Raw genomic sequence first — 27611 nt, 5'->3', positions numbered from 1 at the left:
CGTAGCTCACTGGATGTGTACGTATTTGAGTTGTAAGAGCCCCCCTCAAGCTGAGAATGGATATTAGACATTCCCAGCTTGCCATAACAGTTTTTGAAAACATGAGGATGAAGCGCTTTTGTAAGAATATCTGCAAGTTGCAACAAAGAAGATATAGGAAGTAGCTTAAGAACACCAAGATTAATCTTTCCACGAACAACATGGCAATCTATCTCGATATGCTTTGTTCTCTCATGGAAGACTTGATTATGAGCAATCTAGACAGCGGAATCATTATCACAAAAGAGCAAAGCAGGTTTCTCATAAGGGATTCGAAGATCGTCAAGAAGGAAAGAAAGCCATTGTATTTCACATGTAACTGAGGCAAGAGCTCGGTATTCAGCTTCAGATGAACTCCTTGAAACCGTAGCTTGCTTCTTTGACTTCCACGAAATTAAAGAGTCACCAAGGTAGACAGAGTATCCTGTCACTGAACGACGAGTTTCCAAGCAACCTGCCCAATCCGAATCACTGAAACCTTTTAATTGCAATGAGCTTGAAGAGGGAAGAAATATGCCAGCACCAAGGGATTATTTCAGGTATCTAAGAACCCGAAAAATAGCTCTGTAGTGAATATCGGTATGATATTGCTGTGCTGTGAGATGAAAATCCTGTTTCTCACCTTTCTGTTCATTTTGAGCAGTGACCCTTCTTCCCTCATCAGTCATGGTGTTGTTAACATTGGAGTTGCTATTTTTAGCTTGCGTTTTGAAACCAGGAGGAAAACCATGCTTTCTATAGCATGAGTCAACTGTATGTCCACTTCTTCCACAATGAGAGCAAGTTTTGCTCCCTTTTCCAAATGAAGGTTTGTTTTCCTTAGAATCAGGGAAACCATGTTTTCTAAAACATACATTCTCATTGTGCCCAACCTTCCCACAAAACGTACATGATGCAGTATTGGCATTACTAGCAAAAATCTTCCCCTGCAGTTGTCTCTCCTGTTGGACCACGTAAGAGAAGATCTTAGTGATATGAGGAAGAGGCTCCATGAGCAATATATGTGATTGTACATTGTTGTATTGATCGTTTAAGCCGCGAAGGAACTGCATGGCTTGGTCTTCAATCCTTCGTTGAGTAATATTGGGAAGCACATCACAGGAACATTTGTTCAAACACTTGCACATCAACTCGGGTCTATAATTGTCCAACTCGTCCCATATTATACGAAGCTTAGTGAAGTATTCAGTGACTGAAAGGTCTCCTTGTTTGATGGATGAAGCCTCACGTTGTAGTTCAGAAACACGAAGAAGATCTCCCTGTGCATAACGTGACTTCAAATCGCGCCATATATCCTCAGCTTTGTTCATCCAGACAATGCTCTGCCGAATGGGAAGAGAGACGGGGTTAACAATCCATGATGCAACCATGTTGTTGCATCTTCTCCAAGCACTGTGATACCTATCATCAATGGCTGGTTCTGGAGCACTTCCGTCAATGAACTCCAGTTTGTTTTTGGCACTAAGAGTTGTTTCCATGGACTTGCTCCATGTATGGTAATTATTAAGTTCGAGAACAGGGGAAACAAGAGAAGTGGCAGGATTTTCGCTGGGATGAAGATACAAATAACTATGTATATTGGCTAAAGATTCCGCTCCTTCACTCATGATTGAGGAGACGGAAGTCATGAAGAAAAAATAACGAACGAGTAGCGCAATAGAACTCTTCAATGGAAGAGCTCTGATACCATCACAAAACCAGAAAGAATATAAAGCTGAATAAACGAAAGAAGAAATGAGAGAAAATGCAACCTCATTCTTATCTTCATTATTGAAAAATATCCCATATAAATACAAGGGAACGAGAAGAAAGAGAAGGTGCATGGTCTGCTAACACAAAGGCAAAAGATAAAAAAGCAAAACGGAAAAGATTCGATACAATGATGCTAACAGAAAAGCGAATGAAACAAAAATAACAGAAAAACTATGAGCTGCATGGGCTGCGGACTGCATGTATGGGCTGCATGAAAAATCTACTCATTATCATCACGTAGCTCACTGGATGTGTACGTATTTGAGTTGTAAGAGTTCATTTTTCAAAATATAACAAAAAAAAAATAGTAAAAGTAAATCCCACAAATTTCTAAGAAAGACCAAGACATTAAGAAAACTTATTTAAACAACTGAAACTTAACATTTTTCTTTTAATAATTTGTTATATTATGAATTGTAGTTATTAATTGAATTTAAAATTTAAAATATATATTTAACTTACGCTTATTAATATTCTCTTTTCTAATATGTAATTCACATTCTCCATCTATTTATGTTGCCAATAAAGTATTTAAATACAAAAAATGAGAAAGTTAAATGTATGTTGGATCTTTAACTCTCAAATTTCTCTATCATTTCTTATTTTTCTCTTTTTAATCAAACTATATATATATATATATATATATATATATATATATATATATATATCAATTATGAATTAACTAGAGTTACCTCTGTAAAACTCCTTTTCATTATAAGTGAAACTATCTTTATTATTTTAGATTTTTATTTATATTTCATTATATATTATTTGAGTAAAAATTTATGTTAAAAAAGAAAATATGATATATTATTGATTTTGAAGGAGTTTAGTGGGAAATGGTTGTTTGTTGTGTTGTCCATGCGTAATGGGATGTTATTAACTTTTAACATTGTGAGTTGTCATTACTTAAAATCTGCAACGAAGTATTAAATGATTTTTAAATTTTTTAAAAATTTACAGATTTGATCTATGCATTAAGAACTTGAAATTGAACGGTTGGATCATTAAAATTTAATATAAAATATGAGTTACTAAACAGAATAAGTCTAGGTATTACTCCGGAGTAAAAAGATCTCTCTCTCATGCGTCGCACAAGTCTAGGAACCAATATTTATAAATTTTTGTGTTGAATATAGAGTATTATTGCATGGCCGACTACATGAATCTAATCACTGAAAATTTTATTTTTTAATTAAACTCAGTGGCATCAAATAATAAAAATAAATATTTAATTATACTTTTTTATCACTTATATTTTATAGTTTTATAAACTTTATCATTAATTTTTAAAATTATATATATTACTACTTAATTTATAAAAATTTGCATATTAATATTTTAATTAATCACTTAAATCAATTAATTAATTGTTAACGTAACATTTCAATAAATAATAGTACATATTAATTATTAATGTAATAGGTTAATTGTTAACTTAACATGTTAATTGTTTATTTATTTATTTATTTTTGAAAAGATAAAATTTCATTAAGTAAAAATTCTTTTAATCATAAGACGTGATCAAGAGAGTTTTCAATATTATCGGTTTAGATTAAAGTACTTATAATACAAGACCAAAAGTAAAATAGATAATAAAAAAAAATCACACCCCAAATTTTATAAATAGATGAATCACTAAAAATTAATTATTTATGTTAACTATACGTATGACATTATATTTTATAATACCACACTATCCATTAATTTGATGCATCAACAATTAATATATCAGTAGATATGAAATTATGAATGATATTATTTTGACAAACTATTACGGTCTGTTTGGTATAGATAAATTGTGAAGAAAGGACAAAGAGGGGAGGGGGAGAGTGTGGAAGAGAGAAAATCTTGTGTTTGATGTAAGTGATTAAAGGAGAGAGTATGAAATTGGTGGTTTTAATAATTTTTTAAACACATGCTTAAATGAGTGGATTGGAAGGAAATAGTAAATTTTTATATTTGAACCCTGTAGACATAACGATCAATAGTATACGTGATATAATTATTAATAACGATAATCGATTATGTTTATTACATGATTGATTATGAAAATCAAATTTTAAGTTATAGTTATTTTCTATATTTATATAATCAATTACATAGTAAATATAATTGAATATGTGGACTCTTAAATATATATAATTAATTATGATTATCATCGATTATATGAACTTGTTTAATTAAAAATTATTAAAATAATAAACTTAATTATGAAGACATATATAAAAGTTAATTTATAATATCATTTTATTTTTTTATTTAATCAAATATAATATAATAAAAATTAACCTTTTCTTGGATTCTCTTTTACTTACTTTTATGATTTATCCAACAACTTAAACTTGGATTTTATTTGTTACTTTTCTTCCCTTTTCTTTTTCTCACCTATTCATTTTGTTTGTTTCCGCTACGAAAGAAAGTTACCGACAATCCATTTGCGATGTGTGTGGGCCGAGGCATAAGACAGAGACTAGGTGTGACTGTAACAATAACATCATGTCAACTTCAATTAATTAAGCAGTAAGCAATGCATGAACATGAACTACATATCATGTACAACTTTCACGGGATAAATTAGGATGTCACAAAGTAAACATGGTACAGATAGCTTGGCGATAATAATTTATTTTTCACCAGACGACGGTGCCCAGAAAAATAAAATTAGAGGCTAATGCCACTCCCATCTTGCTTCAGTTTTTTACTCTTCCAAGGAACCACCTGCTTGAAGCCATCACAAATACTCGTCTGCAGAAAAAAAAAAATTTAAAGACATAAGGGCAAAATTAGAGAGGTTGAGGGAGGTTTTTAACACCGGAAGACATAATTGAGTAAATCACACAAATCAAGTTGATATCCTATCATAACCTAAAATATTAAATAAATAATTTTCCAAGGATGTAGACTAAATAATAATAATAATAAATAAAAAAAAGTAGTGTGCTAGATTAGGCAAAGAATAGAGGTACCCAGAAGCAGAAGGGAGTGTTGGTATGGTAGAGGGTGGAAGAAGGGTTGATGTGTCTTTTGTTGAGTTTGAAGATGTTTTTGGTCCAAGAAGCAAAGGAGGCAGCCCCTGGTGGTTTGGTTTGAGAGGCGTAGCAGTTGGAAGTCATTTTGAAGAGCAACCTGGGAGGGAGTTCCAAGGACTTAGGGGGGTTAACGTTGGAGAAGGAAATGAGGGCACTGCATGGCCATGGCTTTCCTGGCTCTTCTTCCCAACGAAATGGAACTGAAGCTGAGCTGTGAAGTGGGGATCTCTCATTTTCTATGCTCTTCTGCTCCTCTCTCTCTATTCTCATTCTTATTCTTCACTCTTCACTCTCCACTCTCCACTCTCTCGCGCTGCACCCTTATACCCTTAAGCCCTTCTCTACAATCTTATCTATAAATAGCTTATTTTCACGTATAGCTTAGGATGCCAAATTGGGATGTAAATTATGAACAACTTCTTTTTCTTTCAGACATGAGGGATAATATTATGTTTTCTGTATTTTTGAGAGACAAAATTCGATTTGACAACTTAATTAAGCAACCTCATTCTTGTCACTTATATCAACTCAAACTAATATTAATTGGGTTTAAAATTGCCTTTAATAATATGAAAAAATTTAGATAACTTTTTTTTGTTGAATAAGTTTTCTTACAATTAATTTCCTTATAAAAGAAATGCTTTCAAACATAGAGTACTTCCCTTTAAAATTAATTTTACAAAATTAGGATTTACGCTCAATAATACAAAATCATATTAATTGGGTCAAATTCACAATCCTCTAAACATACACTCAAATTATAAATAATAAAACATATTTAAAGCAAAATATTTCATATTGACATGATAGCCGACAGAGGAAGGAAGAAAACAAAATGGAGACTGTAGCATGAAAAGACAATGACATTCACACCTCACTTTTCACCTTCTTTTTTCCCCCCAAATCCCTGGTGCTAAGCTAACCTAATCTAATATGTATAATCATTATGGCCACCACCGTCACGAGTCATAAGTCAACAACCATGCAAAGGCAAACATATGTAATTATCGTCACAACTCACACAAGTACTCTCTTGAAAAAACTCCCCATTGTATTAACTTCTTTTTTATCTATATATATATATATATATATATATATATATATATATATTCTTATTAATTTCTATATTGAATTTTATATAAATCAAATATTTATAATTAATATTTACTTATATTATAAGAAAAAATATATTATGTCAATTTATTTGATAAAATATCAATTAATTTTTCAAATTTTATAAACAGCTATAAACTTAATCTATTTAATATAAAACTTTAATTTATTCATTTAAGTTTAATATATTAAAATTTAATATAGTATAATACCGTATATTTTTATTAATAATTGTTTATTTATATGTGGTAGTATATTGTTGTTTAATTGTTAAGGAACTCTAGATTTGATAAATTCCTAAAGAGTTTTGATCACTTAAGAATATCTTTGAGTATATGACAATTTTTAAAGGAAAAATATATAACTTTTTTTTTTTAAATTGAGTTTCATAGGTTTCTTAAATAAACTTAGAGAGAATGACTTAAAAAATATGGAGAAACATTTCTCTTCCAACTTCCCTAAGTTCTTATTTTCCTTCCTCTAGCTAATTGGGTAGTGATTCAAACTTTAGGTTAAGCATTAGAGTTGTGTGGAATTTCTTTAAATTTAATTATATATTTCTATTTTTAATAAATAAAATAAAGAGTTATAATTTTTTATATCTAAAAATCAAATACATTATTTAAAAATTATTTAATATTTTATTTCATTAATTTAAATTAATGAATAATCATAAAATTATTTTATACATTAATTTAAATTAATGAAATGAAATATCAAGTAATTTTTAAATTTTTTAAAAATTTACAAATTTAATTTATACATTAAAAATTTTAAATTTAATAATTAAATTATTAAAATTTAATATAAAATATAAATTATTGAATAAAATAAGTTTAAATAAATTTATTTATAAAATAAATAATTTTTTTTTTCAAACATAAAAGCCGTGTTATTTATGGGAAAGCACCTTTCTTAACTAACTGCTGCAGCACTGTTGATTTACCATTTTGTTAAAAAAAAAAAAATTGTGTCTATAAAAGACAAAACAAATTCAATCAACTTAGGATTTTACGTTTATTTGTTTTGGTTAGCTTTAAGGAGATTAGGACCCAGCACCGACACTGGCAGATTCATTCACTAATACCACTACAAATAAAGACAATATTTTTTAAACTATTTTATATCTGTAATCTCTAAAATACTCGTTAAATATTTTTATTAATCCTTAGTTATGAGTGATTAAGTCTCTATTATTAGAGATTGAAGTAATTACTGTACCTATTTAATTTTTCTGTTTTCCACCTATTTAATTTTTCTGTTTTCCATTCAATGAATGTCTTTAATCCAATTAATCATTTTTACCTATTTTATGTTTAATGCTTGTTGTAGTTTGATCAATCTATACACGATTTTATAATTTTTAATTGAGGTTAGAAAATCTTTTATAAAAATGACAACCTATATAACATTCATTGCTAAGAATAAAGTAAATCTTATTACTCGACTTTTAGTCCCTAACTTTAATACAGATTTTTAATAAAAAAATTGTCAAAGAATTAAAATTTTCCTTAAATATTACTACGAGCTGTTAAATTATTTGTATAATTTTAAATATTAATGAAAATTTAAGAAGATTTGTTTGGAAAAATTAGTGAATCAATCTCTCTTCATACTTATTATAAATTCAAACTCCACAATATATATTTTTTTTCATAAATTTTAATATTTCTTGTTGAATAACACTAATTTTTTTATTAAATTCTCTGTTTAGTACCAAATTTTTACTAAACAATTATAACTTGAGTACCTGTGAATCTAATTACTTGGATTTCTGTTCAATTTATTACCTATGGTAAATACATGTCAATTCATTAAAAAAAAAAATGATTTTACATAAATAAAAAGTATATTTTCTCTTTTCTTTCATTTTCTTTCTATTTTTATTTTAAAAGCTTACTCTCCTTCCCACTTTCTATCCCCTGTTCCAACGGGCTATACATGTACAACGAGTGTTATACACAATTTTTTAAGAAAATTCAACAAATGCAACGTGCTTTTTATTAAAATAAATAAATAGATAATTACAAAGGCTTTACTTAATACAATGTAATAAACACCCAATTTCATTCATTTTCAATACAAACTCAATTCGAAGTAACTCGAAATAGGGTTCAAAAAGGTCAAAGCCGATAACTCGACATAAAATCACGATTTGATTTACTTAACTTGCGAGAATTTCAAATTGATTTTATTAATTAGGCCAAAAGGTGTAAAAGAATCTTGCTGAATTAGAGTTGAGTCCACGCAAGAACCAACCTAACGCATCGTTTATTCATCAAATAATTTACTGATTATTTACAGTGCTGCTAATAAATCCTAATCAGAAAAATAAAATCCTGAAAAAAAAGAAGAAAAAAATGGAACTAACCAATTACTCATCCATTCTGTAAGTATTCCTTGCTTTGCCACCATCAGCCGAAGAAGGCATAAAGTAAAGGTAGATGATAAACACACCTCCACCCTCGTATAAGCACACTCCCTTTTTTAAAAAATATATATAAAATGTCTAAATTATCTTTTAAAAAAATTAAATTTCTAAATTTACACCCCCTTCCCCGCACCCTTCTTTCCCACATCCCACACCCCACCATAATGCTTTCCCGGAAAGTGGATGCAGAATTTCTAGTCTTAGTTTTCTAAAATACGATCTTTCTTCTCTCTTCCGGGCATTAGCAAGCAATCCAGACATCAGGAGCATTGATATCTGCCGAGCCGGTAATAAAGCTGTCTGGTCCCGAAATCCGGTAACAGAAGGATTCCGCTAGTCTCTGAAGACTGAGCGAGAACGGTAAGGGGCGCAGAATATCGTTGCGCGGGGATGCGATTAGCCAAGCTGGGGCAAACAAAGCCGTCCGGCCCCCTACCGGATTAGGAATGCGAAGGCCTTTCCTTCGAACCCAAACCCATTTCAATCCTCGCACCCCCCATTTTTTTTTAATCGTTGTTGTTATATACATGGTTTCTGATCTGGGATTGATTCAATTTGGGGGTTTCTGGGTTTGTGATTGAAATGGTCTATTTCCATAGCTCAATCTCTCTCTGCAACTCCTCCGTTGACCAACCCATGGCGGCTCGAAATCGAGGCACCGGAAAACCCCCAATTCCCTCCAGGCTCCGCCGTGCCGGCGATCCCGATCAGTGGTGGCCGACGTTGTGATTTTCGTGGCGATCATCACGGCGTTTGGATTCCTATTGTTCCCCTACGTCCAATTTGTGGCCAGTGAGAGTGTCAAAATTGGTGTTGTGGCTGTGAATTTGATCAAGGAAGAGGTTTCTGTGAATTTGGAGTGCGGGGAAGGGGGGTGTGAGATGCGGGGGTACCGGAGGTGTGGAGAAAGGGAGTATAAATTTAGGAATTTTTTTTTTTTTAAGGGTAATTTAGACATTTTATATATATATTTTAAAAAAGGAGGTGTGCTTATACGAGAGTGGAGGTGTGTTTATCATCTGCCTAAAGTAAAAGGCCTTATACAAGGCCCAAATTTAGAAACAAAACCGTCAGCTCGTCCAGTGGGCTGAAGTGGGCTTGGCATAAAGCCTCAAACCATAGACTCGTACTACTTTCAGCCGAAGACCAATTTTATTGAGATATATAGTTTTGCCATCCTATCAGAAAAAGATTGAAAACATTACAATAAAACCTACTATTATTTGTGAGAATTTCATTTTTTTTTATATAGTTTTTCTCTTGATTAACACGATAACATCGTTATTTTTCAGCACGATAGCATCTAAATTGGAATCATAACCTCGCATTCCTAACAAAATATACACCCTACACAATATTTTGTAACACTTGTAAAAGCATTTCTTTTAACTGATGTTGAGATTTTAAGTTAGGATTAAAATTTCATTTATAATTTTTTTGTAATTTTGTTGTCATATCTTCACCAATGATGAGAAAATTGAGCTGATTTTCTACATTATCTGCCCGTATATATATTATAATTTAATATTCCTTTTTAGATAAGAGCATTTTTAAGAATTATCATTATTATTGAATCTTGGAATTCTTTTCTGTATAATGCGTTTTTTTTTATTATATATTTTTATTATTTTTTTAAATACTATTTTTTATATTAACTTTAATTTTAAAATTTGGTACACTATATATATCAAATGGAAGATATTTATCTTATTTTTTATAAACTAAATTATGAATTATGAATTTTGCCTTGTTTAGTTGTTTTACATTATTTATTTATTTTAACTAAACAATGTAAAAATTTTAGAAAGTGAAGTGACTGAACATAAAATAATATAACATAATTGTAACATTCTGTGGTTGAAAAATAAATACATTAAAGGAAGATGGAACAATTATAAAAGAAAGTTGCGAAAAGATTAATTTATTAGAACAAGTTAATGAAGGCAGTATGTTTGAAAAGAGATTATATCATGCCATGGCAACAAATTAAACAAAAGTGCATGGTATTGGTGAATGGTGATTTGGTGACGCACGGAAAACTCACTTGATATCTGCATCGATTACTTGTTTTACTTTTTGATTCAGTTCAGATCTCCTATATTTAGCACTACACTTATTGGGAAATCATACAAGGTCCCACTTAGATTCTCTTGTTTTGACCAACTTAATATGCATTGAATTTTCATTATCTTCTTCATAAATATATGTTGGACACTGCTTCCACTTTCAATAAGGACAACACTAAGCTATTTTTTTCATAAATAAAACCCCAATAAATCTGATAATTCATTTCATATGAATTAATACACCAGTAAGACGCTGAAAGATCTTTCATAAAATTATATTTTGTAATGTAAGTACTTATGTTTAAAAAATTATCATTTATCAATAAATAAAAGTTATCAAACCTTGAGGTTATAAATTTTCGTTAAATTATCTCTATCTAAAAAATATAAAATGTTAACAAATTTTATATACTGATAGTGTAGTATTAATATGATGCATTATATTTGACACATTAATAATATGTATTAATATTATAAACTAAAGATTTTTTTTGCTATATATTAGAAAAATACTTTGATTAAAATTTATTGAAAATTATAAAATTTTGTGAATATCCCATTATCATTACATTTATAAAAAAAAAAACATTTAAACCATAGCAACGATAGAAAGTTACACAAATTTGGGTGATCAATAAAACACCCCTTCTAAGTTTGACTAAACCAGTAAAAAACAAAGAATGAAAAATAATATAAAAGAGCATTTTGAAACATAATAAGAGAGATAATAGATAGAAAAAAAGAAAAAAGAAAAAAAAGAAGCAAAGTGGTCTCTGAGACCCAATTTTGAAAGGTGAAACCCAAAGGAGATGCATCCAGAGGCAGAGACAGTGGTTGTCTGATTATTGCACTTGAAACAGCATACTTCCTTTGACTTTGCCATTTTTTTTTTCCATTTTAAAAACAATCTTTCCTTCGGTTTATGGCAAAATTTGAGGATCTTGTTGGAAGCAACCTTAATTTTTGGACAACTTACAAGGTAGACAATGCAAGAAACATAATTCTATATTTGCAAAAAGATTTCTATGGCCAGTCTATAAATGTGTAACATCAGCAAAAGTGACGTTCTGCACATGGAATAAATTCTTCGCAATGCATCATTCAATGTGCTATAATTTATTTACAGACAATAATCACTCAAACGTTTCAAAAATAAAAAAAAAACTCAAATGATAAGCGTTTTTTAATTTATTCAAATTATAAGTATTCATCAGGAAAGACAATCTTATTGCAATAAAAAATTATGCATTAAAGTTTGAACTAGTCGAAACACTATTCTCTATCGTTAAAAACTTAAAATTGAAAATAAAACTTTATACAATTGAAAATATATTCAAAAATTAAAACAATTGTATGAGTTTTTTAAATGCACGCTTTTAAACTTAAAAAAATGACAAAATTACAAATTTTAGAAACATAAACCAAACGGTCCTTCTATTGATGTTAGAATGACTCAGTTAAACACCGCAAAGAAGAAAATTGTAATCCATTATCCATGTAGATAGTTTTTGAAAGAAGTAGAAAATTAAGTAATTGTGGAGGAAAGCCTCAATATTCAAAGAGATAATCATCTATACACTATTAGTGTAAAAAAATTTTACACTGATAATTAATTATATCTTTTAATTATATCATGTCATTATAAACACATTTACTTTTAACAGTGACATGGTATAATTAAAAGATATAATTAATTATCAGTATAAAAAACTTTTCACTAACAATGTATAAGTGATTAACTCATATTAAAAATATCACATAATTTTATTCACACGCTACTGTCAAGCAAAGTGTAAATATACAAATTCGTGATCATAAATGGTAAAAATGTATACACCAACTTTCCTCAAAAAAGGAATTGTGTTGGGTCATTACCAAACACGGAAACATTTAAATGATATGCCAAAAAATATGGTAACAAAAGAATGAGTAATGTTATTAATTTATTAAATAACATTTCAGTATTGAAAACAATAATCTAAAAAAATTAACATAAAATATTAGTGGTGGTTTGAATATATAGACAACCAAATTGTAAGCACGTAATTTTCGTTCAATTGGTGCGTTTGCCGTTGGTAATATCACTTCCCAACAAGAACATATTCATTGAAGCAGAATACGCCTAACCGTCAAAGGCAAATAACTTGAGAGGGGAAAAAGGGTATTCACAAATTAATATAAATTAAGTACCTAAAATCCAACTTAAGTTCCTGTAGTTTGATATTATATTAATCCATTTTCACACATCCACTACTACTCTACCATTTTAAATTTTAAAGTTGGCATAAAATTAAGCAAATCCAAATCACCAAAGCACCCTAAATAAACCCTCCCAAACCAAAAAAAAAAAAAACTAAAAAAGTTACGCTGTCAAATCGCAAGAGTTTTGCTGAGTCTCGTCCCTATTATGTGAATGTTGGCTCAACAGAGTCTCTTCACCCTCTGATGAAGAAGCACAATGCTTGTTTTTCATCTTCTTCACATCTTCCTTTGCACAAATAAAAATCTTCTTCACCATGGTGCAAAACTCCCTGCAATGAAGGAAGAATACAATTAAAGTCTAATTTTATTTTATGAAACAAACAAAATTGAAGGTGCTGCTAGGACTAGGAGTGGTAAAATGACTCACGGCCAGGGATCATCACCAACGAGCATGGTATCATTTTCATCATCGGTGAAAGTAATTGCCCATTTGGTTTGCACTCGAAGCTCTCCCTTGATGTCAAACACTTTCTCAAGCTCATCAACCAAATCATCATAGTCTTTTAACACGGTAAGGTCAACAGCACGACCAACAGCAACACCTTGCATTTGCACCTTCTCAAACAACAACACTAGCTCACTCATCAACATGTGATAAAAATTATGCAAAAGCAACACAACCATAGACTAAAAGTTCAAAAGAGAATGTTACATTCAATATTCCTACCCTACCACTCATCTACTTTTACTTTCTTAGAAAAAAATATGAAAAGGAATCTTTATAATATTAGACTTAGGGTGAAAATGTAGGTACCTTGGTCCGAGTCCTCGTGGAGGGTACATTGGCCTGTTTGGTGTGCCTCTCATCAGATATAATTTGTTTGTGCTCCTTATTGGAATTGTGAGGAGCATCAGTTTCACATGGAGCAACAGGAACAGAATCTTTGGGACCACTTGTTGGACATCCTAGTTCTTTATCCGGCAGGGCAGGATTAGTAAAATTGTTGGTCAAATTAACTCCAAATAACCAGCAATCCATGGGATTCTCACTCCTTTTACCACATTCTGTGGGATCAGGTGCCGAATCATCATTCACAGGAGCATAACCAGAGATAGGTGATTGTGCTGCAACAGCTTTCGCGTCGGCCAAAAAGTTTGAAGAGACAACATTCAAATGTGGGGAAGAAGGCCACATTCCTTCCACAGGGACTTTGGAGCTGTTGTTTTTCCCATTCATGGGATTGCCATTAATTTCTTTCAGCCTCAAAGACCTTACAACTGCGCTTTCATTGCTTTGGACCTCTGCAGTGCCACCTAATGGTGTAGGGTCATGTGGTTGTGGTCCATGATACCAGAATGCTGGAGCAGGGGAACTAGGACCTATTTCTACATCCAAACCATCACATGGCTCAAGTCAATGCCTATTTAGCTGATAAACAACTAAAAACTTGGTTGGATAAATTTCTCAGGAAACACTTACAGAAGCAAATAAATTAAGTTTCTTTCCAAGCTTAAATTCAACTTATTGTACTCATTTAACAACTTCAAAAGCTGAATTTAACTAACTTATGTGACTTGTTATTTTATTCTTCTACAATGAGTTTACCCAAAAAAGGCCTAACCAAGAAAACTTTGGTAAAATATATCTTACCAGAAGATGAAGCCTCAGCAGGCCTGGACCTTTTGCTCTTCGGCACTTGTTGAGCGACATTCAAAGCTGTGGAAGGAACAAAAGGCTCTATCTCCCATGGAGAAACCCTCTCTGGCCTTGGAATTGTTGCTGGTTCATCCCATTGAACCTAAGTGACAAAAGACTTTAAATGCAAAAATTCACACAGAATAAGAATTTAGATAGAAAAATTTAGGTCTAAGTACAACCTTCAATGAACGCCACCGAGAGTTTGGCCATCCTGGAGATACATCTCCGACCCCAACAATAGTACCAGAAAATCTGACCAAAAAATTAAAGCAATGTGACAATAAATGACCAACTAGAACGCCAGGTGACACTCAGTGACTATGATAAATGTTTTCAACAATGGATACCTTCTCTCAGGTGAGTCCTCCACCTCAAATCTCATCTTAAAACGCATGCCAACTGAAACATTACGGTTGATTCCATCCAGATATTTGTTTACACCAATAATAAACTGGCTAGTCCTGGATGTATCAAAAGACATCATGTTGATCAAAGGCTACACATTCTGTTACATTTTAATTTTAAGCTCGTGACACTTAAAAAACAAATGTCAAGATGCTTACAAACCTAGGTTTGTAATAAACCACAAACATGGTTCTTGTCAAAACTGCATGAGAGGCAGTGGCAAGCACTCCAAGATGCATGCTCTGGCTTGATATCACAGACGAAGGCATGGAACTCTGAGGCTGCGCCACACGCCTAACACCAACTCTCAGTTCGCCATTCTCTCCCCTGCAACAACCATGTCAACACCAAAGTGCATAAGAGTAAGACCACAAGAGAACCGACAGCAAAAACATTAACACAAAGAACAGAAGATTAAACACCTTAAAAACACAAAAGCATCTCCTGCAACCAGTCTTTTGGATGTGACAAATGTACTCCACCCAGTTGTAAGCAAGTGCCTCCTCGGTTGACCTGATCATATTTACACAAAAAGAGAAGCCAATTGGCCACCAGCAAAATAAAAGATGTACAATCATGTTCCCTAATATTACTCACTGAACTCCATACTAATACTAATTATGATATTCATTCACTTAAGAATTAGAACATGCAACTATAACATAAATCCTCAAAGAATACTACTAGGAATATTAAAACAAAATTACCTCTGAATATATGCTTAAACTTCCACTCAAACCCATGAAGATCCTTTGCTACCAATTCCTGGGTGGGGGTAGTTTGGGACATGTCCTACAACAAACCAAAAAAATAGCAAGCATTAAAATGAGGAAAATTTCATTAAATATGTAGAGTCAGCCTTGGCTAAAGGAATCTCAGAAAGCTAAATAGTAAATACCAATTGAGGCAGACATTCGGTAGCATGTCTCCGCAGAACTGAAAATCCCCCATGTGTGCTAGTATCCGAAGCAGTTAATATCTTACTAAAAGAGTGAAACGTCTGTTTTTGGGTCTCGGGTGGTATTGGGTCACGATCCATCGGCTCACCTTGCTGAATAAAACCACTCTCAGTCTCAATTTTCAATCACAAAAACTATTTTCCACATGGAGTCACGAAACGGAATCCACAAGACTGAAGCAAAAAAAAAAAAAAAAAAAAAAAAAAGTATGGGAAAAATGTATAATCTCACAACAGAATCGGGGAGCAAGGTGATACGAGCATAAACTTCATCCGTTTCTTGTTCCGCCTACAAAAAATAACCCAAAACTTTATGACAAATAAATATAGGGAGGTAATTAAGAAGCAACTTTATGTCAATAAATGTTTTTTTATGCACAGAAATTACAATAAATAAGAAGAGGATAGGCATTAGCAGAGGAAGTGAACAAGGAAAGGAAGGAAAAACATTACCAACAACTGACAGTGAATAACGCGGCAGAGAATCTTGGGTGGGAGATTGAAATGGGGAATTTGCTGGCTCAGTTCCTGGTTGAGTCCCTGATTAGTGGACGCTTGCAACTGCAAAACCAAAACTCTGATAAATTCGAAAAGCAAACACAAAAAATAGCCAAAAAAGGAAACACACTTGTTCCATGTGACCCTGCGGGAAGTATAAAACTCTCTCTCCCTCGCGAGGAACATCCACCAGAGGCCCCGCACATAGCTTCCACAGTTGCCTGTACAGATCGCCACCTCCCACACCTAACCAAACACAAAATCAACACAATTAAGAAAGATCCTCGTTTTTCACCAACATCAAACCCAACGCTCTGCCTGCTTCCTCGGAAACTAAACAACATTTCTCTTTCACTCTCACAACAATTCAACCAAAACGCCGCAGACCCATGTTCCTCTAAACCTCAAAAACTGCTACAAACATTAAGAAAAAAAAAAAAAAAAAAACGCAAGCTTTGTTGAACTTTCCGAGTACTGAAGCAGAGCAGAAGAATCTCGACAAAATTGCAAGCAAGCAAAGCATAAGCCATTGACCTGTTTCTGGCTGAGGAAGTGCCATTCAACGACGTCGTAGTAGAGAACGAAACAGAGAGAATAAGAGAAAGGAGGTGCAGAGTGACAGTAGATTAGATTACCCCATGAATATAGAGAGAGAGAGAGAGAGAAGAGTTATAGAGTAATGATGACAAGTAACAAAGTTCCTTATTTTCGCTTCAGTCTTTTGTAACGATCCTGAACTGAACTGCCACGGATAATAATATATGCGGCTGCTTCCGTTTCAGTTACAGAACACGAAACCGGTTTTTCTTTTGTTTTCTCTTTTGCCCTTTTTCGTTTCCTTGGAATTGTGAAAGCTCTTCTGTCGTCGTTGATGATTGTTTTCTCCGCTGAATCGACGTTACCTAACAAATTCCCAAGGCGTGCTTTTCTCCTCAGCTTAGGCTACTGTAATTTATTCTCCTCAAACTCATTCGCCATGAATTTGGTGGAAACCACACTTCATTATTAAACAACAAATGTGTTTTGTTTCTACTTATGTAACACAATGCTGCTCCTATTCTTTTTTCACTTCCTTTACCGGTATAAACTTTATTTATTACCATCAAAATACATTTCACCTTAACCTTTAACCTTTTTTCACATGTATTTATGTATTGTACCATGTAATTCTGTCCAAGTATGCTTGGAGTTTAGACATAAATGTGCGTTCTAATAAAAAATTCATAACATAATTCTTCTCTACTAAAAGCAACTCTTTTAATCTTTGGGGTGGAGCAATTCTTCTAATCTTTTCGGTGGACCCCGATATGTTTCATTATTTTGTTTCAACTAAACCATGCACCAATATCTGTATATTTAGTTTTTTATTTCCCACAATAAAAATTTGTACTAATATTATAATTATAAATTAAAAAATAGTTTCTCCCGTATTTATGTACAAACTTTATGAAATCATAAATATAATAAAAAGAGGGGAAACTATTTAAAATCTCTAAAGCGTGTTTGTATGGAGAAAGAATTTTTAAAGAATTTAAAATTTAACTATTTATGAAATTTTTTAAAATAGTAAAATTTTAAATTCTATTATAAAAAATAAGAATATGAAATTTTTCATATTGTTTTCTTATCTCACCTATGTATCTTTTATTTCTCTCTCCCCATATCTCTTATGTTTTATTTTGTTTCTCTCTTCCATCTTTTATTCTCTATTTTCTTTTTCCCTTTTCTCCCCTCCCCCCTCCCTCTTTCATTTTTCTCTCTATCCCTGTTTCTTTCTCTTCTCTTTCTCATATTTTTCTCTTTTTCTATTTCATCTTTTCTCCTTTTTGGTTTTTGTTTTTTCTCTTAACTCACTTATCTTTCTCTCAAAGTTGACATAAAAAATATTAATTTTTAATTATTAAATATTTAAAAGAATAAATATTATTCAATATTCGTTTTTAAAACTATTAAATATTTAAAAATTGATTAGCATTTATTTTTATAAAATGTAATCTTAAAATCTCAATATATATATATAAGAAGTGAGTATTGCAAACATTTTTAAACTAAATTTTTGCCTTTTGAAAATGAAATTAAAACAGGTACTTACTCCATTGAAAAACTTTTTACTTGTGTGTAAAGTGTCGATAATAAACTTGTACTTAAGAGCTTATGCAACTCAAATATAATTATTTATAATAATATTTAAGCTCAAATATAATTGTCTGTAGTGAAAGATACCAGTAATGCGTTAAAAAAAAATTAAAAAAACAAAAAAAAAAACCTTGAATTAGTGAAAACTTAGCGTGATTTTCAAATTAGAAGGGGGTGACTCATTCTTAAAACTGTGACTAACTTTTAAAAAGCATTGAATTTTATTATTATCATTATTGGTGGTGTTGTTTGCCTGTTAGACAGCTTTGCCGTGAGCCAGGATACCTAATCGATTATATACTACAATTTAGTCGTATAACGAAATTAACAATCAAATTATTTTAATTACGTTAAAAGTTAAAACCTGATTGAACCAATGTCATTTTTTTTAATAATAACCAATGTCGTTGTGATGATCTTCTCTATTGAGTTTGAAAAGAAACCAGTGGTGACAAATTGAGGCTGATTTTTTTTTCCTATAAAAAAAGAACAAGATAAAAATCAGCGTATCATAGACTCCGAATGCATCAGACAGAAAGGATCTTCTTTTCATTAACCAAACTATTTTCTTAGGCAGAAAAGCAATAGAGTTGAACAACTTGGAATTGATTTTAACAATCGAAATAGCTAGAGATCTAAATTCTGCAATGAGAGGGAGAGATGTGGCACCAAAACGAATTAATGCAACTGCGAAAAAGGATGGTGGCTCTGGGCGGCAAAATATAATATTAATTTTTTCCTAATGATGGTCTTATCTTCTTAAGCTATTTGTAGAACCTTTCTATCTCGTGGAATATATGTTTTCTCAGTATAATAATATTCAAACTTTTCACAAAGTTGATGCCATGCAAGAGATATTAGTCCACACTTGAACTACCAGCGTTTAACGTGGTTAATGTTCGAAAATGCGATAGATGGTTATAAAGAGATGTTAGCCAATAATTCACGAAGAGGAGCAAAATCTTGCCTAGCTTACAATCTTCTTTAAAAGTCATCCCAAAAGTCTCATAACTTAAAACTTTCAGCTATTACGTGTTTTTAATATATCAGTTTTTTTTTCTTTCACATGCACCTTCCTTGAGACACAATTCAAATTGATACATCATCCAACATTATAAGTGGACATCTCTCTTTAACAAAAAAAAAAATTGAACCTTAATTCGTTTCATCCTGTGAAACTAGCCCAATTCATAATATATATTTGAACTCAAATTCATATTAAATATATACTTTAGTGTGTATGTTTGTCAAGAAATTTGACTTATCTCTTTAATAAGGTCTTTTCTTATCGTCAAGTTTTTTCAATTCTATAAAATTCGAACTAATTAAATATCTGACTTAATGTGTTTAAGTGTTTCTATGCAGTTAAAAGTTCTTTGTTTGAACTTTAACATGAATCCTAAACGCTTCCGTTTATCCACTATAATATTTAATTCATGATTTTAAGAATTCAATTTATAATTCTGTAACTTAGTTTTTCAATTATGTAAAATATATAATTTTGGTCTAACCATTAAATTTTATCCATTAAGTATTAAAATTATAATATTATTCATGACTTAACATTAAATAGATGATAAAATAAATAATAATACCTGAAGTTCTTTTTATAAGAAACAAATGACTGAAATAGGATTGAATAAATTATATAATTAATAATATTCAAGCTAAAATACATTTTATATTCATTTTTATCCATTATTATTTTTTTGCCATTTTTATTGGATAAAATTGTGAACTAAAAAAATAATTTATCTTAAATATGAATTATCATCATTTCAACGTATTTCATAATTGATGCTTGAGAGGTTGTGATTTGTTTGGCCATTTAATTGTTTAACCTTTTAGATTTAACACTTAAAATGTTGTGAATTGTTGGATTGAGTACGAATGGATCTATGATCCTTAAACTTAATATAATGATTTTCGTCGATCATATAAGTCATAAATTTAAAAAAATTTAGATAATGGAAACAATACTTATTCATATATATGTAGATTAAAAATTTTACATATCACTTTTAAAAGTATAACTATATATCATAATTATTTTCTATAAATTTTTATATTTACGATTACTACTAGAATGTTGGGAACAAAAAAAAACTTATTTTCTTTTACACATAATAATGATGATGAGAAATATACTAAAATAAAATTATAAAAAATAAATAGGAAAAAATCACACAAATTTATTTAACGTGGTTCAGCTCCTCATGCCTACGTCCACAAGGATGTTCATTATTTATTTATTTCAAAATGTGTTACATATATCTTGAAAATTCTCCCTTCAAGTTTTGTGGGTAAAGCTTAGAAACCCTTTTCTCACAAGTTTTATGGATAAAACTTGAAAATCCCTTCTTCACAAGTTTTCTAACAAAACTTGAAAATCATCATTCACAAGTTTTTTGGCGAAACTTTGGAAACCCTCCTTCACATGACCTCCTCTCTCATTTGCGGTGACTCCCTCTACAGGTTGGGTGATTCTTCTCATCTCAAGAGTCTCTATTTATTGAACTTATATATCACAATCTTAAAAGAGGAAACGAATCTCTAAAATAAATACAATATATTTCAATTCTAAAGAATATCCTAAAAGAATCAATATCTTTTAAAATCTAAATAATATCTCAGAGATTTGAATTTGAAAATTTGAATTGTTTTCCCAACAACTAGGTCATACTAAAATATACTATAATTTAGTAGGCTTGAGTTTAACCTTCGCTAAATATACATGCCCTAAGTATGACTTATTTATTTGTTATAGATATTTTTTTTAATATTTGGTTAGAATTACAACTCTAAAGATCTACTTAATAATAATATAACACTAACAAAAATATAAAAAAAAATATCTTAAACCTTATAAAAATCAAATTTAATTTATTTATGATATAAAAATGTTTTTAATATCTAATATAAATTTTTAGATAATAATTTATTTAAAAATATATTTTATAATAAAATTTTAAATAGAACATAAATCTTACAATTTTTATTATTTTTATTTTTTAATAAACGTATATAATAAATAAAAAATACAAAAAGTAAATATGTATGTTACAAATTTTATTTTATCAATTTTTTTAATATATTATGTTATATAGTTAAGCATTAATATATATATATATATGTATATATATATATTATAATTAAATTTTTTTAAAAAACTAATTCGTTATTAAAGAATATTCTTCGTCATATATCAAAATTAAACTTTCGATTCAAAAATTTGACAAATATCAAATAAACAGATATATTTTTCAAACTTAAATTTTATACATATAATAATTTAAATATATAAGATTTTTATTTTATTAAAATATAATTTTTATTTTTTAAAATATATTTGAATAGAAAAATATATGATATGTAAAATTATAATATGGTAGTGGAAGTAAGTGTCTTGCTTATTTGCATATAGTTCCGCCCTTGCACACATATACCAAATTTTTTAACTTGTGCTCTCGCAACCTTGATAATTGCAATTCTCTTTGCATATGTTTCTTGTGTTCGTTAGTTTTTCTTACGTTAATTTTGCTTTGCATGCCAAATTTAAGCTTCAAATATTAAATTCACCTCACTCAATTCGTAATTTGCACCATAATTATTGTTATGGTAAAATATTTAAAAGACGGATTAGTTGTTTGTGGTGAAGCGTCAATGCAAGTGGCAGTGGGTCGTTTTTACCTACACGTGTCATTCGACTAAAGATAAGTGTGACACTGCACCATATCATTACCAAAGTTTGATCATCGACTTTGCTTAAGATATCACGAGGCTTAACGAGGATCGTTACTTTATAAGTTATAACCATCTCGTGAATCTTGCTGAAAAAAAAAAAAAAAAGGTTCTATTATATATATGAGGCACAGGATTGAGAATATAAATGTAGATTAATAGTATTACATGGATCTGCTAAGTGGGATCCAAATCATATTCTTAAGTATGTATTGGAGGCTTAATAGTTAATACACCCCACTTTTATGCTGATATGTTTGGCTAAGCTCAGGCAAGAAAACAAGTTCTTTAATTGTAGTCAATTATGAGCCCCTTCTTCACACTTTTGCTTATAATCATCGCCTTTCTTTTTCTGTTGACTTCAACCTGTTATTGTTATATTTTATTTTTAACAAAACAGTCATAACATGAACATATATATATCTTGACTGCTGTTTTTCTCAACCCCCCCCCCCCCCCCTAACTATTTTTTTTTCATTTATTATTGATTGAAAGTTATAAAATCAAGAAAATATCATTAAATACAAAATAAGATCTAAAAAGTAAATAATTTTTAATAAACTTTAATTAATAAAAAATATTAGAAAGTATGTTACTAACATACTTTGTGAACATATTTGCTTTGACTTACATAAATTTTACCTAATAAAAATTGTGTAAAAAAAGTATGAAAAAATGTATTATTAACCTCCCTCCAATTAAAAATGCATAGCATTTTTGGAAGTCGCAAATTCAAACAAAAATCTATTAGAAGAGTACAATAATATGCACAGGGTGAATATTATTGGGAAATCGATGAAATAGACCCGGTTATTCGATTAGCCTGAATTAATTAGAGCTCAATGAAAACCAGTACCATATTGAAAATTGATTGTCAATAATTGTTGCAACTTTTACTATTAAGATATAAAATGTTTTGTCCTTTCGCAAGGGCTATGCTTTGTTTTTTAAATAGCTCATTAATACAATAATTGGAAAAGGCAGAATTAACCTTATTGTATAGTTCTACCCATATGTTATGCGGATTCCATTGAAGATTAGGGATCAGATTCTCCATTTGCAAAATAAAAAAAGATTAGATAATTTTGTAACAATCATTGAGGAAACGGCTAATTTTGCCTCCCCTCCTAACTAATTTATTATTAACTTCCTCCTCAAGGTAAAGTATATATCTTGAGAGATTCTTCTCACTTCTTCCCATTGTTCTCTCTCTGTGTTTGTGAGAGAGTACTTTGTGAAAAGATTTTTTATTTTTTATTTATACATGAGAGTAAGTGTGCAATTATATATCAATAATCAATATTTAATGTCGTGATTATTTTAAAAGGTCATTTAACTTTTAAAATTTTATTTGCCCTATGTCAAATTTTTACTACTTTTAAAGTAATTATATTATTAATATGAAGTATTAAAAAAAATATGTATTTTAATAACAATTAAAAATGTAACTTTTTTGTTGAGAAAAATATATTTTATACTAAATTATTAATGATGCAAAAAAAAAGAAAAGAAAAGAAATAGATGCAACTTAAAATAATACTTGACCTAAACACCTTCACGAGCAATAACTTCAATGTTGGTGTCCTGAGCCACTAAGTATCAATATACATAGATTTAAACTTGAACACGTGTTGTAGTCAACTTAAATATTTCTGTCATTATATATTTATCTATCAAACTAATAAATCATGAATGTTATTATAATATTAATTATAACAAAAACTAATAAAAAATTAGTTGATTAAAAGTAAAATATGTAATTTAATTCAAGAATATAATAAAATATAATTCAACTCCTAATTATATAACATTATAAAATATGCATAACCACAAAAATTTGTGGGTAATATGACCTATTGACCCATTTGATATACAAATGCACACTTGTGAGTGTTTTTTATGGATAGTCATTTATACTCTATTTGGTCATAAGAAAAACAAATAAAAATGATAGACATAATATAAAGGTGAAATAAAATATAAAACTATATTATTTTGATGGATAGAAAAAAAAAACAAGTAAAAAGAATTAGCTTTACTTATTTAGATCGATGAATGAAAAATAAATAAATTGTATTGAAAAAAGCTTCAAACAAGCAAATAATAATTACTCACATATTATGATTTCATCTGAACTTATATTATTCGAGGTTTATGTTAGAAAATAACAGTAGTGGTGGGGCTTGTGAGTCGAATACACACGTGACACGCCATGTCTAGACCAATTCTTAATCTATTTTGTGCTCCTTGTAACCGTACACATCATAAAGCACTACATAGGCACACTCGCTCTTTGGTTTTGTCACTTTATTTTTGTTAATAACCTTTTGCTTTACTTTGATTTATTTATTAATTTTTTTTGTACTAATTGAGGATGGGTTCATCTGGGTTTTAGTGCAGTTGATGTGCGTACCCTACCCAAAATAAAAAATAATTATCATAAGGCTTTGTTTAGTTAAAACTCTGAATCAATTGATGTTGGAATTCATGTTAAAACATGTAAAGACAATCACGAGGGATCGAAGTAACATGAGCATTCCTCCCATCCACCACAGGTGGATAAAAACTTCAGATTACAAGATATAGCGAAATATTACTTAAGATTTTTTCATGCAAGTGATTGTAATTTATGTCTATTAATTAAGATGTTTAGAATTTAAATTTTATTTTTGCATATGAATTAAATTATGTTGGAGTGTGAATATTTATTTTGTATGTATTTGTGGTTCCTCAAATTATAATATATGTATATATATAGTTAAATATTGTTTAAAATTAATTAATAGTTTTTTTTCTTCTTTTTTTTCAATTCCTATTCCATATCTATTTTAGGATCATCGATATTCAGACATTGCATTATGTAATTTCATATTTTTAAAATAACAGGATTTTTTCTTAAATTGTTGAATAAAAAATTAATTAAAAAAATCTCAATAAATCTACAATAATTCCAATTATTTTGAAATTACAAAACTATAAATTATTTTATATATTTTTCTCATACATTATTTGAATGTAACGCAAAATTTTTCTATCTTTTATATATTTAATAATTTCATATTTTACTGTAAAATAAGAATTTTTACTGCAATATATTTATAGAATAGAACTCAATTTTTGGTGATGTTTAACAAACTGAAAGAAAAAAAAATTGTATTTATATAAAGAGTAAAAACCTATAATCTAAATATTTGCATCAATTTCATACAAAAATAAGAAGTTATTAATGAAAAATATAACATGTTCATAAAATTTATAAATAAAAAAAATTGAAGTGGCGTAAGAATAATATATTCTATATTTATCTAATCATATAGCAGTCGTTGTTAAAGACTTATTTCTTTATATATAAAAAATGCTGGTTTTGATTATTTTGTATAAATGTCAAATTATTTTATTTTATTCACAATATATTTGAAAATGTTTTAAAATATGAAACCACACTTGAACATTTTTATTTGAATTTTAATAAATAAGATTTTGAAAACAAAATTTTATTTTTAGAGATTATGAATTTTTTTCTCTAAATTGAAATTATTAAAAAATATTAACAAACAAATTAGTATTTCATTATAAATATTAAATTATATTAAAATTTTAATTTTTAAATGCATTAAATATATTTTAATTTATAGAATATTTTAAATAATATTTGTTATGATTGTTTTTAAAATATAATTTTTTTAGATTAATTTGAATTATATTTGAAAATAAATGAATAATAAAATGTTAAATTTAATAAACATTTTTATCTTAAATATTTTTTTAATTATTTGAGAGTAAAACTTAAATAATTTTATCTATCTTAAACGTAAAATTTGTTAAACAAGAGCGATATATGTAACCGGTTAAAAGAAAAGAAGAATGTATTACTGGAAAAGCAAAGATTTTCCGTACGAACATTGGTATCACATTATGATTATCAGCCTTCTTTTTCCCCCCTGTACGGACATTAGACACACTTTTAGTTTTAGTGCACTTTGTCAATTCGTAAGCTGTTGGATTCAAATGTCAAGATTGAAGATTCGTCGTAAGTCAAACCTATTGGATCTCCTCTCTTTTAGCCTTGTCATCCCTATTCCTTTCAAAAGGGCCTATAACAGAATCAAGGCCTACCCATTACCCAACTCCGTTTAGACTCTATTCAACAAATTTTGAGCTATGAATTTCTGAGATTCATAGTATTCCTTTTATTTTACACTTGTCATTTTTTTTTCCTTTTTAACTTGCCATTCTCCATACTGTGTGGGATTCTTCCACATAAGAGCTTAAACTACACATTTAAAATATTTAATTAGTTTTAAAAAACACATCGAATTTGGGTCCATGGTTACTGATAATGGGCTTCAAAGGTCCAAGTATATTTGGATTTTGGATTTACTTGTAATGGAGCATACAACCCAAGTGGTGCAGATCCACGGAAGAGAGTGGGAAATGATTCCACAAAATTTATGAAGTAAGAAGGATGAGTGAGTGATGACGTATGTAAGGGACCATCGCCCCAGTCACGTGCACCCTTCATTGCAATACTGTTATGTTGAGTGAATCATAGCATATTTGCTATTTGGATTGGAACTGCATCCAGTGACCATTGAATTATTTGGAAATTAAACTGGAATAACGGGTCAAGATTTCGTGTCTAGAGATAGGACAGATTGGTATATGGAACTGTTTAACAAACTGAAAGTTATTGTTGATCCAAATCACAAAGTTTTTTACACCAAAAGAGAATAAATACACCATTATGCATTTTTATGTCACGATGAATGGTTCATGACGTATATAAGGGACCATCGCCCAACTAAAAACGCCTCTCGAGTAAAGGGACAATCACGTGCATCCTTGGTTGTACAGTACGTATATGCTCCTCATAAGTTTGACTCGGGTTTAGAATTAGGTTTTACAAAAATGAGAATCAATATCTAGAATAATATCAAACATTCACCCTCATTTCTATTTTTTAAGATAAATTATATTGTGTGATTAACTATTAATTACTGTATTCAATAAGAGTGATTATAAAATACTATTTTTATTCAAATCCAAGAAGTCTTGATGATAATGTGTTATAAATATGACTAATTATTTCATTTAGCCAATTTTACTTCAAGATATAATACAATCTCCTATTTATAGCGGAGGAGATTCATTATCTATAAAACTTATTATATGTTTTGACGATAAAATCTACTTAATTTTATTTATAACACTTTATTGTAGATGTAACTAATAAAAATCTTGATAACATCCACCTATATTAATATTATTTATGACACTATCTTCTAAAACGATATAAGTAATAATTTTGTGGTATGACAAAGATTTCTATTTAATCTTATTTACACACAATAATGACATCTTTAAGATTTTTGCACTTTGAAGACATAGTTATTATGACCGACACTTTAATCTAATTTAGTCAAAAAGTAAAGAGGTGTATTATCATACTTTTGATCAAGTCAAGCTCCCATACACAGGATGATGACAAATATACCTAGTGTATTTTGGATTATTGTTAGAAAATTAAGTAGAGTTTAAT

At 29.7% G+C, this 27611-nt stretch overlaps 2 protein-coding genes across 3 annotated transcripts; both read right to left on the bottom strand.

Annotated features, from left to right (window-relative positions):
- Positions 1 to 4455: 4455 nt before the first annotated feature.
- LOC109795788 (uncharacterized) lies at positions 4456 to 5093 on the bottom strand. Its single transcript, XM_020355327.3, has 2 exons — positions 4761 to 5093; positions 4456 to 4539 (listed from the first exon to the last, which is right to left on the bottom strand). Exons 1-2 carry the CDS (start codon positions 5091 to 5093, stop codon positions 4456 to 4458), a joined length of 417 nt encoding a protein of 138 aa, XP_020210916.1.
- Positions 5094 to 12595: 7502 nt separating this feature from the next.
- On the bottom strand, positions 12596 to 17222 carry LOC109797212 (auxin response factor 18). Of its 2 annotated transcripts, none has more exons than XM_020357169.3 (14): positions 16730 to 17222; positions 16326 to 16441; positions 16151 to 16258; positions 15930 to 15986; positions 15638 to 15790; positions 15447 to 15531; positions 15162 to 15252; positions 14902 to 15066; positions 14682 to 14795; positions 14514 to 14586; positions 14287 to 14434; positions 13450 to 14015; positions 13063 to 13250; positions 12596 to 12964 (listed from the first exon to the last, which is right to left on the bottom strand). In XM_020357169.3, the coding sequence occupies exons 1-14, from the start codon at positions 16752 to 16754 to the stop codon at positions 12796 to 12798; spliced, it is 2058 nt and encodes a 685-aa protein (XP_020212758.1). In that variant the 5' UTR covers positions 16755 to 17222; the 3' UTR covers positions 12596 to 12795. The 2 variants fall into 2 exon arrangements, with proteins under 2 accessions (XP_020212758.1, XP_020212757.1); XM_020357168.3 differs by having other exon boundaries at positions 13450 to 14021; positions 16730 to 17220.
- Between the last annotated feature and the right edge of the window lie 10389 nt (positions 17223 to 27611).

Source organism: Cajanus cajan, chromosome 11 (genome assembly GCF_000230855.2).
Source record: "Cajanus cajan strain Asha chromosome 11, NIPB_CcT2T_4, whole genome shotgun sequence".
NCBI classification, from domain to species: Eukaryota; Viridiplantae; Streptophyta; class Magnoliopsida; order Fabales; family Fabaceae; genus Cajanus; species Cajanus cajan.
The sequence above is the reverse complement of the archived record's forward strand: the minus strand, read 5'-3'. Positions and strand labels throughout refer to the sequence as shown.

Bases quoted from the DNA above. Each gene is read 5' to 3' on its own strand.
- LOC109795788 (XM_020355327.3), bottom strand. From the start codon at position 5,093: ATGAGAATAGAGAGAGAGGAGCAGAAGAGCATAGAAAATGAGAGATCC. The intron at 4,540-4,760 runs GTACCTCTATTC...TTTTTTCTGCAG, and splicing joins ACACTCCCTTCTGCTTCTGG to ACGAGTATTTGTGATGGCTT.
- LOC109797212 (XM_020357168.3), bottom strand. From the start codon at position 16,754: ATGGCACTTCCTCAGCCAGAAACAG. The intron at 16,442-16,729 runs GTCAATGGCTTA...GTGTTTGGTTAG, and splicing joins ACTTCCTCAGCCAGAAACAG to GTGTGGGAGGTGGCGATCTG. The intron at 12,965-13,062 runs GTGAGTCATTTT...CCTTCATTGCAG, and splicing joins GTTGGTGATGATCCCTGGCC to GGAGTTTTGCACCATGGTGA.